Genomic DNA, 18,436 nt, shown 5'->3' with positions numbered 1-18,436 from the left:
GCTGTTACTCGGGACAGGATTTCTAAACACACTGGGAGTTAAATGATCCACTTTTGATGAGCTGCCTCTGGATACCCCTCTGGCAACAAAGCTCAACAAAATGAAATTCAAGGCTCAGTAAAGGATAAGTTACAGTTTTTATCACTCCATGTTTATCACTTATCTAGAATACTGGCATGCACCATTCACCATTCTCTATTTAAGTGGAGCATCCAGTTAAGATAAAGAGAGGATGATGTGGGTTCAGATTATGGTATGGCACAAAAGAAAAATAAACACTCTGCTGACAGACTATATATTACACAACTCTGCTCAGGATAATAATATTCCCTCATACCTGACCAGTAACTTCAGGCTCTGATGCATCAATTTTCATCTTATTTGAGTTACTTATGAAAGGAGAATCTTGAACATCACACCCAATTCCTTTTGCTGTTGGCTGCAAATTAACAAAACCAGCTGTGACAAAGATAACAGATACTTTTTTTTTCTAGCTTTCAAGTTAAATTATGGGATCTTAAGGAATTGCAATGGAAGACATAATTTAAAGAAAAGACAGCACTGAAGTGAAGAAAAATCTTTGCTATTGATATTATACCAGGCCATATTATGCTAGGTCTGACATTCAATTCATGGTCACCCAATCCCCACCTTCCCTCTTTGAAAGTCCAGGGCTGTATCAGCTTTTTCTGACTGTGTGACTCCTAGCGGTATAATTCTCAGACTGGAACTGCAGCCAGTACAATATATTGTATATTAAATACTTAGAGGAAGGAAACTGATGTACGATAGTTAAATTTTTAAATAACATAAAAGTAGACAAGAAGGTAAGCTACAACGAGGATACCATCAAGTTACAGAAAGTAGCTTTTTCCCCAGCCCAAACTCAATTTTGAATGCATTCCAAGATCATTTCTACTTTTTAGGTCCTCTCTTCATATCCATGAAAACACCACAGAAATTATTTTTGCAAATTTGATGAACAGCTGAAAACTGGATAGCAAAGTAGATGAAAGGGGACTTTATCCAAAAGCATTAACTTTCTTCATCAACATGTGTGTAACATCTCCAAATTGCACTGAAGTTACTTGCCTAGACTAGTCTGAGGGCAGCTTGTAGTCCATAACCTCGACCACCAAGAAGGAGATTAATGGGAGCATTATAACCTGCAGATTCCCTCTCAAATTCTACTGTTCTGTGACTTGGAAGTAGATTGTAGTTCTTTTGTTCCTACCATATCCAGATACGAGAATATCTTTTTCAAAAGCATTGCGGTAATATCTTCATTTGAGAGAGAGCAATGGTTCAAGAAATTATGCACACCATCCTTTCAAGAACAACTGGGGCTGGACAATAAACACAGGGCTTTACAGTGTGGCCAAAGTATTGAAAGGACGAATAAAGAACACATAAAAACATGAATGGAAGGAATTCAAATAAACTTTGGTAGGTACACAAGATTCTGAACATCTCAGAGTCAATAGTATCATGTAGGTATCAATGACATGGGTAGGACGAGTGACGAGGTTCTACATAAGGAGTTCAAGGAGCTAGGTGCTAAGTTAAAGAGCAGGACCTCCAGGGTTATGATTTCAGGATTGCAACCCGTGCCACGTGTTAGTAAGGCCAGAACTAGGGAGATTATACAGTTTAATACGTGGTTCAGGAGGGGGGGACATAAAATGTTTGGATCATTGGGCTCTCTGTGAAGGAAGGCAGGACCTGTACGGAAGGGATGGTTTGCAGCTAAACTGGAGGGAGACTAATATCCCAGTGGGAAGGTTTGTTAATGTTGCATTGTGGGCTTTAAAATATTGTTGCAGGGGGTTGGGAGCCAGAGTGCCGGAATTGTTAGTGGAGAGATTGCGTATGCCGGTGTTGGTAAGACCTCAAAGTTAGGAATCAAAAGGTTGAGCATGGTGTGACAAAATCGAAAAGGATGAATACAGGACTGGAGGCGTTTATTCTGAATGTGAGCAGTATATGGAATAAGGAAGATGAATTTGTAGCACAGTTGCAAATTGGCAGATATAATGTTGTAGGCATTACTGAACCGTGGCTGGAAGATTACAGCTGGGAGCTTAATGTTCAAGAATACACATTGTATCAAAAGGATAAGCAGGAATGCAGAGGGCATGGTGGTGCTCTGTTGATAAAAAACGAAATAATTAGGAAGAGGTGACAGAGGGTTGGAAGGTGTTGAATCATTGTGTATAGAGCTAAGGAACTGCAAGGGTCAAAAGACCCCGATGGGAGTTGTACACAGACCCCCAAACAGTAGTAAGGATGTGGTCTACAAATTGCAATGGGTGATAGAAAATGCATGCCAAAGGAGCAATGTTACAATAGTCATGAAGGTCTTCAGCATGCAGATAGATTGGGAAAATCAAGATTGGGGCTGGATTCCAGGAGGGAGAATTTCTCGAGTGCCTCTGAGATGGCTATTTAGAGCAGCTCGTGGTTGAGTCCACCAGAGGATCAGCTATTCTGGATTCAGTGTTGTGCAGTGAACTAGAATTAATTAGACAGCTTAAGGAAAAAGAATCCCCAGGGGAAATTGATCATAGTTTGATCAAATTCACCCTGGAATCTGAGAAGGAGAAGCTAAAGTCAGATGTACCAGTATTACAGTGGAGGAAAGGGAATTACAGAGGCACGAGAGAGGCATTGGCCAGAATTGATTGGAAAAGGACACGGAGATATGACGGCAGAGCAGCGATGGCTGTAATTGCTGGAAGCAATTCGGAATGCACAGGATATATATATATCCCAAAGAGAAAGAAGTATTCTAAAGGAAAGATGACACAGCCATGGCTAGTGCGAGAAGTCAACACCAACATAAAAGCCAAACAGAGGGCATGTAAAAGAGCAAAAGTTAGCAGGAAGTTAGCGGATTGGCAAGTTTTAAAAAAACAACAGAAGGCAACTAAATTGCCATTAAGAAGGTAAAGATGGAATACAGAAGTAAGCTAGCCAATAATATTAAAGAGGATGTCAAAAGTTCCTTTAGATACATAAAGTGTAAAAGGGAGGTGTAAGTGGATATCAGACCACTGGAAAACGATGCTGGAGAGATAGAAATGGGGGACAATGAAATGGCGTACAAACTGAATAAGTATTTTTCATCTGTCTTCACTAGCAGTATAGTGGAAATTTCAGATGTCAGGGGGCATGAAGTGTGTGAAGTTACCATAACTAGAGGGAAGATTCTTGGGAAACTGAAAGGTCTGAAGGTAGATAAGTCGCCTGTACCAGCTGGTGTACACCCCAGAGTTCTGAAAAAGGTGGCTGAAGAGATCGTGGGGGCATTAGTAATAATCTTTCAAGAACCACTAGATTCTGTAATGGTCTGGAAGACTGGAAAATTGCAAATGTCACTCCAGTCTTCAAGAAGTCTTCAAGCTTCAAGAAGCAGAAGAAAGGAAACTACATGCCAGTTAGTCTGACCTCAGTGGTTGGAAAGACGTTGGAGGCAATTATTAAGGATGAGGTCTCAGGGTACTTGGAGGCACATGATAAAATAGGTCATAGCCTCCATGGTTTCCTTCAGGGAAAATCTTGCCTGACAAATCTGTTGGAATTCTTTGAAGAAATAACAAGCACAATAGACAAAGGTTGATAGAATTGGTTGATGTTGTGTACTTGGATTTCCAGATGGCCTTTGACAAGGTGCCACACATGAGGCTGCTTGACAAGCTATGAGCCCATAGTATTACAGGAAGATTCTAGCATACATAAAGCAGTAGCTGATTGGCAGGGAGCAAAGAATGGAAATAAAGGGAGCCATTTCTAGTTGGCTGCCGGACACTCGTGGTATTCCACAGGGGTCTGTGTTGGGACTAATACTTTTTACATTATATGTCAGTAATTTGGATGATGGAGTTAATGGCTTTGTTGCAAAGTTTGCAGACGATATGAAGATAGGTGGAGGGGCAGGTTGTTCTGAGGAAGTAGAGAGGCTACAAAAGAACAGACAGATTTAGGAAAGTGGGCAAAGAAATGGCAGATGGAATACAGTGCTGGGAAGTGTATGGTCATGTACTTCAGTAGACGAAATGAAAAGATTAACTGTTTTCTGAATGGAGAGAAAATACAAAAAACTGAGGTGCAAAGGCACTTGGGAACACCTAAAGGTAATTTTCAGGTTGGTAAATGCAATGTTAGCATTCATTTCAAGATGACTAGAGTATAAAAGCAAGGATGTAATGTTGAGACTTTATAAAGCACTGGTGAGGCCTCATGGAATATTGTAAGCCAGGTTTGGGCCCCTTATCTTAGAAAGTAAGTGCTGAAGCTAGAGAGGGTTCAAAGGAGGTTCACAAAAACGATTCCAGGATTGAATAGATTGTCACTTGCAGAGCGATTGATGGCTCTGGGCCTGTATTTACAAGAATTCAGAAGAATGAGGGGTGACCTCATTGAAACCTATTGAATGGTGAAATGCCTTGATAGAGTGAATGTGGAGAGGATGCTTCCTAAAATATCATAAGACATAGGTGCAGAATTAGGCCATTCAGCCCATTGGGTCTGCTGCACCATTCCATCATGGCTGATCTCTGAGCCCACCTAACCCCATACATTTGCATTCTCACTATATCCTTTGATGTCCTGACTGCTCTGGAAATGATCAACTTCTGCCTTAAATATATGTGTGGATTTGGCCTCTACTATAGTCTGTAGCAGAGCATTTCACAGATTTACTACTCTCTGGCTAGAAAAATTCCTCTTTGCTTCTGTTCTAAAGGGTCACCCCTCAATTCTGAGGCTGTGCCCTCTAGTTCTGGATATCCCGACCATAGGAGATATCCTTCCACATCCACCCCATCTGTCCTATCAAAATTCGATAGGTCTCAATGAGATTCCCACCCCCCCCCCGCCTCATTCTTCTAAATTCCAGTGAGTACAGGCCCAAAGCTGCCAAACGGTCCTCATACGTTAAACCCTTTTGTTCCTAGAGTCATCCTCATAAACTTCCTCTGGACTCTTTCCAATCACAACGTATCCTTTCTGAGATATGGGGCTCAAAACTGTTGACAATATTTCAAGTGTGGCCTGACTAGTGTCATATAAAAGCTCAGCATTATCTCCTTGTTTTTATATTCTATTCCCATTGAAATAAATGCCAATTGTTACGTATCCTGTAACTGGATAACTTACCAACAAAGATAGAGAGGTCTGTTGAAGTCTGTTGTCACTATTTTCAAACGTTTTTATTTATAAAGGGACACAAAAGTAGGTTTAATACATACATTCAGATAGTGCACATCGTCAACATTCAACCTAAAGCGCGGGTATAGTAATAATCATCATTAAGAAGTGAGCTCTGCTGGTGTCTAGGGGTTAATAGATTGTCCATTGGAAATATAAAAGTCACTCTGAAAGTCTGCAGGCCTCAGCCCTTTGAAAATCGCTGGGTTTTGCGTGGGGCAACCGAGAGAGAGAGACTGGGGGGAGAAGAGAAAGAACTTGCTGAGTTTTGATGAATCTTCAGTGAAATCGGGGGAGCGTTGGTTTCCTCTCCCCAATGTTAGTTAAAAGCGGTTTTCTGTGATTCCAGCCACAAATTCCAATCCCGGAATCTAACGCACGTGGCTTCCTTCAGAATGGCTTCCCGCTGCTGCGGGATCACTCTCTCGTGTCTTCTGGGTGCGTCTGAGGGGCTGTCCCCCTCAGACTCTCCTTTATACTTCCTCACGGGGTCGCAGGTGTCAATCAGGTTGGGATGATGCAATCTCTCTCTCAACCAGCCCACCTTGCCCGAGGGCTTTTCACGTGGTCTCCAAGTTGCTGGCATCTTATTCTGTATCCCTGGTGGGACGTGCAATTTTTCACGTTTCTCTCTCTCTCACTTCCTGGATCTACTGACCCCCCCCCCCAACGGGTGCTCTTGCGATTCTCACAAAGGAGGGGGCTGGGATCATAACACAACATTACATTTATCCTCTTTATGAGATTCAACCTGTAAATTAATCTGCGACGAGTCTTGCACAAGGACTCCTAAGTCCCTCTGCACCTCTGATATTTGAACCTTCTCCCCATTTAGACAATAGTCCACACTATTGTTCCTTTTACCAAAATACATTATCATACATTTCCCAACACTGTATTACATCTGCCACTTTTTTGCCCATTCTTCCAATTTGTCTAGGTCTTGCTGCAATTGCATTGCTTCCTCAGCACTACCTAACCCTCCACCTATCGTTGAATCATCCGCAAACTTTGCTACAAAGGCATCAATTCCATTATTTAAATTATTGACAAACAATGTGAAAAGTAGTAGTCCCAATACTGACCCCTGTGAAACACCACTAGTCACCAATAGCCAACCAGAAAAGGCCCTTTTTATTCCCATCCACTGCTTTCTGCCTGTCAGCCATTCCGCTATCCATGCCAGTCTCTGTCCTGTTTCATCATAGGATTTTATCTTGTTAAGCAGCTTCATGTATGACACCTTGGCAAATGTCCTCTGGAAATCCAAGTAAATGACATCCAGAGCTGCTTCTCCTTTGTCCACCTGCTTGTTACTTCCTCGAAGAAGTCTTAACAGATTTGTCAGGCAAGATTTCCCTTCACAGAAACCATGCAGACTTTGACTTATTTTATCATTTGTCTCCAAGTACCTAGAAACTTCATCCTTAATAATTGACTCCTACACTTTCCCAACCACTGAGGTTGGGTTAACTGGTCTATAATTACCTTCCTTTTGCCTTCCTCCCTTCTTAAAGTGTGGAGTGACATTTGCAAACTTTCAGTCCTCTGGGACCATGCCAGAATCAAGTGATTCTTGAAAAATCATGACCAATGCATTCATTATCTCTCCAGCAACCTCTCTGAGGACTGAGAAGTAGTCCATCTGGTCCAGGTGCCTAGCACTTTTTCCTTTGTAACAGTAATGGCACCCACTCCTGCTCCCTGATATTCACAGCCCTCTGGCACAACGCTAATGTCTTCCACAGTGAAGACAGATGTAAAGTACACATTAAGTTCGTCTGCCATTTCTTTGTCCCCCATTACTACTTCACCAGCATCATTTTCAACATCAACATCAGCTGTCACCTCCGTTTACTCTTTGTATAACTGAAAAAACTTCTGGTATTCTGCTGATATAATTAGCTAGGTTGACCTCATATTTCATCTTTTCCCTTCTTATAGCATTTTTAGTTGCCTTTTGTTGGATTTTAAAAGCTTCCCAATCATCCAACTTCCCACTCACTTTTGCAACCTTATATGCCCTTTCCTTAGCTTTCTGCAGTCCTTAACTTCCTTTGTCAGCCATGGTTGCCTACTCCTACCATTTGACTTCTTCCTCTGTGGGACATATTTATCCTGCACCTTGTGAACTATTCCCAGAAACTTCAGCCACCTCTGCTCTGCCCTCACCTCAGCCAGTATCCTCCTCCAATCCACCTGGACAAGCTCCTCTCTCATGCCTCTGTAATTCCCTTTATTCCATTGTGATACTGATACATGTGAGTTACGCTCTCACAGATTCACAGAAAGCTACAGGCCCTTTAGCCCATCCAGTCCATGTCGAACCATAAAAACTGCCTTGTCCCATCAACCTGCACATGGACCATAGCCGTCCATCTCTCCCATCCATGTACTGATCAAAACTTCTCATAAGCATTGAAATCGAAATGGCATCCACCACTTGCTCAGGCAGCTCGTTGCACACTGTAGTTTCCAGACATTCGACAAAAGTTTAAATCTGTTTTATTTATTTACCTATCTATTTGGCAATAAAACACAGAGTAGGGCCTTCTGACCCTTTGAGCCACACTGCCTCTGCAACCCTCGACAATCCTGAAAAAGCCGATCGTCATTATGGGACAATTTACAATTACCAATGAACCCACCCGGTACGTCTTTGGGCAGTGGGAGGAAACCGGAGAACTCAGGAAAAACCCATGCATTCCATGGGGAGGACGGACAGAGATTCCTTACAAATGACACTGGAATTGAATTCTGAACTCCGATGCTCCAAGCTGTAAAAGTGATGTGCTAACTGTTACATTAACATGGTAACCATAAATTTATCCCACTAATTGGAGAACGATGATGTCTGCAGACTCCCCCTACTCTCTGGAGATGGCCCCACCACTGAAAAGAGTCTGGGGACGTTGAAACTCCTCCGGGTCGTATCCAGAATGGGGTCAGTGGGCAGATCAGTTCTGTAACCCAACTCGAAGAAGTTGGCAGTCCTCCACTAGACTCCATGATGATACAGGACCATAGAGTGGCCTGAGTGACTGTGGAGAGACCACGCAGGGAGATGGGGTTTGTGTTAATGTTCAGGCCCTCTGAAGAGATCTGGGTCAACAGTTTGACCCTCCCCCAAAATAACCGAGCCCCACTGATTCTGAGCCCGACCCTACAAATTCACCCTCTCAAATTGGAGGGGGAGTCTAAGACCAGAGGACACAACCTCAGAACAGAAGGGCATCCTTTTAGAATGGAAATAAGGAGGAATTCCTTTAGGCAGAGAGTGGTGGATCTGTGAAATTCTTAGGCACAGGTAGCTGTAGAGGCCAATTTTTTAAGTGTACTTAGGGTAGAATTTGATATATTCTTAATTGTTTAGGGAATGAAGGAATACGGGGAGAAGGCAGGAGATTGGGGCTGTCAGGAAAATTGGATCAGCCATGATGAAATGGCGGAGCAGATGTGATGGGTCAAATGGCCTAATTCTGTTTCTATACCTTTTGGTCTTAAAGTCTATGGTCTAATTTCAGTAATCTATTGTATACTCCTCCCCCACTCTCAATATCCTCAAGATTCAAAACTGTTTAATGCCATTTCCAGTACACAAAGCATAAAAGAGAACAAAATAATTATTATTCCAGATCTGATGCAGCACAAAAAACTCATTAAGATAAAGAATACCATAATTTTAAAAACACAATAAATATTAATACATTGGATTAACTTACATACTTAGAGCATTGATTGACAAAATGACATTAGGCACAGGAGTGTCTATACATTAGGTGACTGACAGGAAATGATAAAGTAATGGTGGTGGCAGGTGTACAGGAGTGGGTTATTGGGTGGAGGAGTTGATCAGCCTTACTGCTTGGGGAAAGTATCCTAACAATCAAATTTATGTTCAGATGGATTCCTTGCATTTGAATTACAAACTTGACTATCACTATGAGCATAGTATAAGAAAACCAAGAATTAAAATTAATATTTCAAGCGAGAACAAAGATTAGTAGATTTTCTTCTCACAGAACCTAAGTGAAAAGGACTATCAGGCAAAGCTGTTCACGAAAATCTTTCAAAATAAGTTGGATAAATTCAGGCTGGAGACAGGATTTGCTTGCCAAAAGGTAGGTTAGGGACAGATGATAAAACACTTCATGGAAAAGAAAATAATATTTTCTGGTTTCCAGGGTGCCAAACATTGCCTTGAAACTATAAAATCAAGTCCAGATAATAGAGAAATGGCATTTGCTTTACAACCTCAGAGCTTCAATGAGTATGCTGAAGTTTCTCTATCAATATTAAAATGTTGAAGTTGATAGAACAAAATTTAAGAAGAAGTTTTATTGGATAACAAGTCCTTTCCTGTTCCATCTCCTCTCATATTCCCAGTTGCATTTGTTGTTGCTATTCCAATTGTTATGAAGGAGAAACTAATTTACAATCTTCAATAATATTTTTCACCATTCTTTCATAACAAAATGAAATATGAAATATGTCAGATGTTTTAATTAGGTTCTTAGATGTGTTCATTATTAATTCTTTACCTCTCTAGCAATAAAAAATAGTTGTTTTGACAATGGGGAGTATTATTACTTCACCTAGGCCCCATAGTATAAATTTAATAGAATTCATTCCCACTGATTTATTATACTTTTCAATCTGTGTGTTGCCAGTTTCAGGATTCCAAATTTTGATTAAGAAGATCCTTTCCTTTTACAATATTTTTATCCAGAAGAAAAAACAAGATTTACAGAGTGCAACACATAGAGACATCTCAACATAACTTGTGTACATTCATATATTGTAATAAAATTGATCAAAATGTTATAGCATAACACATAAAGGTATACCACTCTGTAATCAAAAATTTAAAGATAGGTCATACATCATAAAATAAATTTTTTATATAAAAAAAAGTCAACCCCTTACCAACTACCAAAGAAAAAAAGCTGATGGATGATAATGGATAATTAGAAAAAAAAACATATTCGCTTAAGAAGAGAAGATAAAAATACACATAAAAGTTTGTGCACTGTTAAACTTTATAAATTGGAAAAGTACTTTAGGAAAGGTCCCCAGATATCATAAAAAGATTGTTTCGAATTTAAGACTGAGCAGCGGATCTTTTCTAAATTTAAATAAGACATAATATCACGTAGCCATTGAAGGTGTGTAGGAGGGGTAGACTCCTTCCATTTAAGCAAGATTGCTCTCCTTGCTCAAAGAGAGGTAAAAACTAAAACCTGTAGGTTAGGAGTATTTAAAGTTATATCTTCATTTGCAATAATACCAAACAAGGCAGTAAGGGGATTTGGGTCAAATTGGACCCTAAAAAGTTGTGAGAAGGTATGGAATACTTCCCGCCAAAACTTGTCTCTATGTATTCAAGTTCCAACTGTTACATTTATTTAACTGTGTAATTAACAATTCGGAATTTCAGCAAATTGCCTGAAAAATGTAAAATTCTAGATATGTGAGGAAAAGTCTAAGTAACAGAAAAATGCTACAACAATTGCTGATCAAATTATACAATAAATACTTACTGAACTCTCAGCAATCTTTCCGTCATCCCATGATACTCTTCTTACTTCTTGTTTAACTGATTGTTTTTTGAGTTTCATTGCCTGAAATAAATGTCATGGAATCAGTCTTCAAAAAATTACTGCTTGATTTCTCTGGAAATTTCCTTCACTTACCTCAATATTTCCACAATTTTAGTTCCCAACTTATCTGCATAGATATTGCAAAACATTGTACTTTTCTTGATCTCTATCAATTATATGCTTGACAGATTCTTAACAGGGGTTTAAAAGCAATACATTGGAAACTGTCTTGTTGATATTTAACATAAAGAGATGCCATCTACCTCTTGGAAGCAGAAAAAGCAGATTCAGTGACTAATTGGAGAGAAACTGACTCTTCTGGAATGCCAAATGAGAATGCCACCTGAAACAATGGTGCTAATATTTTTCTAAATATTTCCATACATAACCATCACATCATGCCTTCCCCTCACCTCACACCCCCAGATGGAAAATTCCCAATTAAAGATGAAGTACTGCAGACTGCTGGAATGGTGAAATTCTACAGCTCTTTGTGGAGGTTTTAGATATTTTAGCAAGCATAAAGTTACATAAACTCCCAGGGAATGATGAGATGTTTCTCAGGCTGAGGTAAAAGGCAAGGCAAAATATTGTCTGGGCTCTGATATATTTTAAGACCATAAGATATAGGAGCAGAATTAGGCTATTCAGCCCATCTAGTCCAGTTTGCCACCCAGTCACGGCTGATTTGTTTTTCAAACACATTCGCCTACCTTCTCCCTGTAATCTCCTTACCAGGAGATTTCTGCCTAAGCACATGCAGATGACTTGGCCTCCGCAACACTCTGTGGGAATAAATTCCATAGATTCACTGCCTTTTGGCTGAAGAAATTCCTTTTCATTGCAATTCTAAATTGACGTCCATTCATTCTGAAGCTGATCCTTGACTCGCCTACTAATGAAAACATCTTCTCTATGCCCACTCTACTCAGGCCTTTCAGTACCTGGTAGGTATCAATGAGATGTCCTCTTATGTTTCTGAACTCCATTGAGTACAGGCACAGAGACATCAACTCCTCATAAGTTAAGCCTTTCATTCCTAGGATTATTTTATGAACCTCCTCTGGACTCTCTCAAGGCCTGGCACGTCCTTCCTTAAATACGGTATCCAAAATTGCACATTCAAAGTGCTTGCTGATCTGTGCAAACATGCAGACATGGTGCCAGGCATAGAATCTTCCCCCATACAACCTGCACATTGGTGCCTCGTTTACTTTTTTTTAAAAAAACCTTCACTGGCATTAGATGACTGGAAAAACAGCAAATGTGTCACCTCTAATCCAGAAGTGTAGCAGGGATAAATAAGTCAGTTAATTTGTAAACCAAATAGCCTAACATTACAGGTAGCAGAATTATTGGGAAAAATTCTGAGGTACAGGATTAAGTTACTCTTTGAAAGGCAGTGAGTGATCAGGGATGGTCAGCATAGATTTGTTAGTGGGAGAAAAATTAAATTTAGATTTTTGAAGAGGTAGTGATGAGGTTATTGAGGTTGATGTGATCGATATAGACTTTAGGAAGGCTTTTGTTAAGTTCCTATAAGGAAGTTTGGTCCAAATAGTTACAGCCCAAGGGATCCAAGTTAAACTGGTAAATTTACTTAGCATTAGGAGACAAAGAGTGAGGGTTACTTTTGTGATTGGAAGCCAGTGACCAGTGTTGTACCATAAGGACCAGCACTGGGATGCTTGCTATTGTTATGTATCTTAACAACCTGGATGTGAATAGAGAAAGTGTATTAGTTAGTTTCCAGAATGCACAAAGATTGGTTGTGTTATTGATAGTAAGAAGAGTTATCTAAGCTACATGATATAGATGAGCTAATAAGTTGGGCAGAACAATGGTAGGTGGAATTTAATTCCAAAAAGTGTGAGGTGATGTATTTTGGATATGTACAATAAAAGTAGGAGATAATTCATGAATGGTAGGGTCCTAGAAAATATTAAGCAAGAAATAGACCTTAGGAAACAAGTGTAAAAGTGGAAATACAGGTAGATAGGATATTGAAAGAGATGTAGGAGCAGAATTAGGCCATTTGGCTCATCGAGTTTGTTCCGCCATTTTATCACAACTGTTCCATTTTTCCCGACAGCCCCTATCTCCTGCCTTTTCCCTATATCCTTTCATGCCCAGACCAATCAACCGCTGCCTTAAATGTACATTAAGACTTGGTCTCCACAGCTACCTCTGGCAATGAATTCCACAGATTCATCATTCTCTGGTTAAATAAATTCCTCCATATCTCCATTCTAAAAGGACATCCCTCTATTCTGAGGCTGTGTCCTTTGGTCTTGGACTCTTCCACCATAGAAAACTTCTGCTCCATGTCCACTCTATCAAGGTATTTCACCATTTGATAGGTTTCAATCAGCTCACCCTTCATTCTTCTGAATTCTAGTCACATGGGGATACTTATCTTCATTAGTTTGGGCAAAGAATATAATTGTAGGTACAATTCATTAAAATATTTGTTAATTCATAGGCAGAACTGTAGTTCTAGTTGCTGTTCATTTTAGAGTGACATGATTACACTGGAGAGGATGTAGAGATTTCACCACAATGTTGCCAGAACACTTCAGACATGAGGAAAGACAGGGCAGGTTATATTTGTTTTTTTAAGGAGCAGAGGAGGCTGATGAGAGACCTGCTGCAGGTATAAATAGTAAGAACTCCTTCTCCTTGGCAGTAACATTTAAGACCAGAGTGCATTGGTGTGAGGTAAGGAAAAAGAGTTTTGCATAAGATGTGGGAAAGAATTTTTTTCCCATCCAGACTGTAGTTGCAATCTGAAATACATTGCCTGAGACCAAACGGAGTGGAGCTCAGTGTAGCTGAGGGGTAGGGTAGGAAAATATACTGATTTTTTGATCTTAAACAATAATTGTGATTTCATGTAATAACCCTCCAGTTAAATAGAAAACTCCTACAAATTCTGGAAATCACATGGCTTCAAGAGCTTTAGTAGAACGAGTCAATTTTAGAAAACAGACAGGGTGAGGGGTAAACTCCCATAAAATATGAAAACTGTAATTTTTGGGATTTTTAAAGAAGTTACTTTTATTATCTCCATTTTATCTGATAGAGAGAAATAAAATCAGTGCAAGCTTGAAGCAATTGATTTTAAAATTAAGTGACACCCTTAATAGAGCTTTGTGAAAAAAGGATCCTAATTCACCCAGTCATCTTTCCCTCCACTCACATTAAAACAGTTATTTATAGTTTGACTTGATAGTTTCATCAATATGTTAATACTTAACTATAATTACCTGTACCTCAACCACCTGTACTGGAAGCTCTTACAAATCTCACCCCGAAAATGAATAATTACCCCAAGACAAATTACAACACTGATGTTAGCAACATTATTTCCTTTTGCTCTTTACATGGAAAATGCCACTTACTTAATAGTAAATATATGATATAGAACATAGGATTGCAAGATGCTTTTTAATCAAGCTATTGATGCTTCAAGAGTGGTGTCACAGAAATTGACCCAAACAACGACCTTCACAATTCTTGAGATCTAAGTGAGACAGAACTTCACCATGGATGGTCCCAAGCCTGGCTGTGAAAAGAAGAGAGGTGGGCATTGGGCTAGCAAACGCATCCTGTATAAACTCAAGAGCTGCAGAAATGCCAACAGAAGCTTCAAACACCTCACACCTGCAAGAGGAAGAAGCTGAGCTACACCCTCTCAGGAAATGACTGAGCGGGTTTCTCTTAAATTATATCACTGCTGCTTAGATTACAAGCAATGGGGACCATCCATTCTATAGAGGATTCAGCATCACAGCAAATGCTCTGCTGGATCATCATCTGTTTTCATATCTTTTAGCCAGCCTAAACACTTTTACCAACAGGCCATCAGAAGAGAGTCTTAGGCTGTGCAAAACAGAACAACACATTATGCTAAGATTTGGCAATTTGAAAATAAATATGATAGTTATGCATGACTACAAATTTTATGAGTGCACAATACACTCCAAGCATCAATGGAAATTTTTTCTTAAGTTTCCATTTTAATATTTTTTCCTTAACTCTTAATCATGAAACAATACCAAGGAAAACATAATTAAGCTTAAAGAAAGCTCGTGGATACAGCAAATTTGATGCACTGAACAACTCGAGCAACATCTTGAAATAATTTTAAAAAATGTATAAAATGAGTTACCATAACTGAATTATCAGGTAGTTCCTCTTTCACTGGCAGCTTTTCTGGTTCTTTTTTTGCAAACACCTGTGCCTGATCCATTATCATTATTGATTCGTTTGGTGGGAAGTATGAGATCATCCATTTTAATTCAACATTTATGGTGCCAATTTCTTGCTCTTCAGAGTTTGTAATTTGAAATGTACCTACAATTAAATGAAAATAGTGTACAACAAAGAGACTACATTGAAAGGGGATAACAAATTACTTTTAAAGTTTCAGAAAATACTGCAATGTTTCAAGACTTTAGATAGTGATTTTCTGCAGGGTTGTCAACAGAAACATGCAACATTATTTCACATTGTGCAACCAAATGCTACCCTGTGCTCCTGAAATAATCAATTAGCAACAGAACCTCACTGAGGTATAATAAACCATCTGATTTTTTTTGTAAATGAATAGCAAGATATACTTGCACTACTATTTTTTTTTGTTTACACCTATCAATAGCTGGTTTCAGGGCAACTTTCCTGGTATCTTGGAACTTAATACACCCATGCTTTATTGGTTTGAGATTGTTGCTAGTGCGGAAAAGCTATTCGTTAACTTAATAAGTACAAAGGAATGGTGCCATGCCAATTATGCATCAAATTACTTAAGTAAAATAGTAACATTACTGGACATTAGGTAACAGATATCTATTATACAGGTTCTTATGTCTCTTGACTGCTTGATCAATTGCCAAAGTCTGCATTCAGTAAGCCTCTCTATTATTTAGCATTTTGTTGGTTCATTTGTAAGGACTTTGCGATTACTTTTGATGATAGCTCTAGAAATTTTATATCAGAGCTTCATTGTTTAATTTTATTAATTACAGAAGCTCATCTTTTCCAAAGAGATGTCATAAATTAAATGTGTCTTAGATAAATTGGCTGTCCTGTGTCCATTTTGTTATTGCATTTTAACACCTGCCATAATATTTGAGTATAAACACTATTTCTTGAAAAATGTCTGCACAAACCCTTCTAATGCATCTATGAGTTTCAGTTTTATAAACCTTCACTCTTCTATTTCAATAAGAGTTTCAATTTTTGGGTTTAAGTCCCTGTTCCTCTCTGTCTATCAATTCTTTTTCATGTGGTCTCTTGTGGGATTTTTAAGACTCTCTGTAAAAGAAAGTTGTACAGTAGCTGTTTTGTCTTTATACTTCTTTAGCAGCTTCTTTTCCTGGATAGAGTGTCATTTAAAGATCTTGAACATGCTGTTACTGGATTTTATGCCCACATTTCCCTATTTCAGAATCAGACTTCATCACTTTTTTTAATCTGTCAAAACCTCATCTTCCATTTTAACAATACCTTATGGTCTAAGTTCATATACTTACAACTCTTATTGGATATATGTTTTTATCACTTATTACATCTATTAGATGTTACAACCTCATATTCTTTTCCATGTTAGTATGAAATTCAAAGAACTTCATCTACTATTACTGGGCTAAAAGTATTCAAGTCTCCTTCATATCCTGTATTTTAGAAGTAGACGAATACTTCTCTGTTATGCATCAGAACTCTGTCGCCTATTTTAACATTATTTGTGGCCTCATTTTGTACTTGTACAATTCTTGTATGTGGTTATTTGCTTTTACTGCATATATCTCTTTAATTTTTCAATCATGGATACAGGTACTGATTGTGCCAAGTTCTCAAATTAAAATTTATCCTGAATTACCCACGAAGTAATTATTGGCAAATTCTAAGATAGAGAAATTGTATTAATAATAGAAAGTTACATTTTTGAAATGAAAACCTATGTTTTTTCAAGGTATTACCTGAGATGTTCTTGTTATGAGCCAGTGGAATAAGTGGGATTTCAGCCTTTCCCAGATAGGAAGGATCAGTAGGATCTGCATCATCAAATACGTAAATGAGCAATGATTCTGACTTTAAATACCGATCAAGCTCTGCATTCATTGGTACATGAAATTGCATGTGATCATCAAACTGTGGATTATTACTGACGGGAATGATGGCAGTGTCATGGTCAGAAAAATCAAAGAATTTGTAGACCACATAAGGATTTGGCTGAGCATCCTTCCTTTTGTGTTGCAGATTGTGACAAGACTTGATAGTTACGTGAAGATCATTCATATTATCATCTGCCAGAGATGCAGAAAGTGCCTGTGGGATCAGTGAGAAATATTTTAACTGGATGCATGGAGATACCAAGACTGAAATGTTGCCTGCAAAATTAATTCAGAATCTGTTGAAATTTGGTGCAACATAACCCTTGGATCCAAGTTAATTTTACTCCCTTTGGAAGGCACAAGGGGTGTAAAACAGATTATCCAACTAATCTTGTTTTATTCTTATCCAGCAGGTTTATATAAAAATGCTTCTGTAAACTTTGCCACAATAATTTTCATGTTCAAATCAATACAAGATAAAGGCAAAGGAAGAAGAATAATGAAACAAAGGAATTCAAATTTCACTTGACTACATAAGGAAGTTTGAAATGCTGGGCCTTTTTAGGGTATTAGTCAGACCACATTTAGAGTACTGTGAACAGTTTTGAGACCCATATCTAAGAAAGGATGTGCTGGCATTGCAGAGGGTCCAGAGGAGGTTTACAAGAATGATCCTCAGAATGAAAGGGTCAACATATGATGATCATTTGATGGCTCCGGGCCTGTACTTGCTAGTGCTTAGAAGAATGGGATGGGGAACTCATTGAAAGCTACCAAATATTGAAAGGCCTACACAGAGTGGACATGGACAGGACCAGAAGGTAACCCTCAGAATAGAAGGACATCTGTTTAGAACAGAGATGAGGAGTATTTTTTTCACCAGAGGGCAGTGAATCTGTGGAATTCATTGTCACAGATGGCTTTGGAGGTCAAATCATTGGGTAGATTTAAAATGGAGATTGATAGGTTCTTGATTAGTAAGGGTGTCAAGGGTTATGGGGAGAAGGCAGAAGAATGAGGTTGAGAGGTAAAATAAATCAGCCATGATCAAATGGCAGGGCAAACTCAATGGGCCAAATGGCCCAATTCTGCTCCTATGTCCTAAGACCTTATGGTCCAACGTGGCCCATCGTCAGGTGTGTCTCACAAAACAGCTTGTAGTAATGATCAATCTATTTGTGCTTGTAAATATTAGCTAGTACCAAAACTTCACTGGGAAATATTCCTTCAATTGCTTCAAAGTATAAAAATATGTAATAACATTATTATAGCAGTTATCCAGATATAATACTCAATACAACTTAAAGTTTTGCAAAGTATACCGTTGAACTATCAACACTACAAAGATATTGGACCATTGCATTTTGGACCATGAACTGCATTGCACATAAAACCAATTATGAATTATTTACATTGTTATGTAGAGAATTAGGTCCTCATGGATTAGCAGCAAAAAATAAATATAAAACTATCACGATTAAGCCTTCAATTAGAAGCTCAGTTAATTTATGA

General features: G+C 38.8%; 1 protein-coding gene across 4 annotated transcripts in view; it reads right to left on the bottom strand.

Moving 5' to 3' along the window:
- rpgrip1l (RPGRIP1 like) overlaps positions 1-18,436 on the bottom strand; it is a 190,493-nt gene that overhangs the window by 68,582 nt on the left and 103,475 nt on the right. For 2 of the 4 annotated variants that reach the window (XM_059992825.1, XM_059992826.1), the window contains exons 17-20: positions 16,790-17,138; positions 14,980-15,164; positions 10,749-10,829; positions 338-439 (exon numbers count right to left, since the gene is read on the bottom strand). In XM_059992825.1, the coding sequence (XP_059848808.1) occupies positions 338-439; positions 10,749-10,829; positions 14,980-15,164; positions 16,790-17,138 (717 nt within the window). Of the gene's footprint in view, positions 1-337; positions 440-10,748; positions 10,830-14,979; positions 15,165-16,789; positions 17,139-18,436 lie in introns of those variants that run through there. The other 2 variants (XM_059992827.1, XM_059992828.1) reach the window with 2 other exon arrangements.

This window comes from Hypanus sabinus, chromosome 17 (assembly GCF_030144855.1).
Source record: "Hypanus sabinus isolate sHypSab1 chromosome 17, sHypSab1.hap1, whole genome shotgun sequence".
NCBI lineage: Eukaryota > Metazoa > Chordata > Chondrichthyes > Myliobatiformes > Dasyatidae > Hypanus > Hypanus sabinus.
Note: the sequence above shows the minus strand (reverse complement) of the source record. Positions and strands in the feature narration are given on the sequence as shown.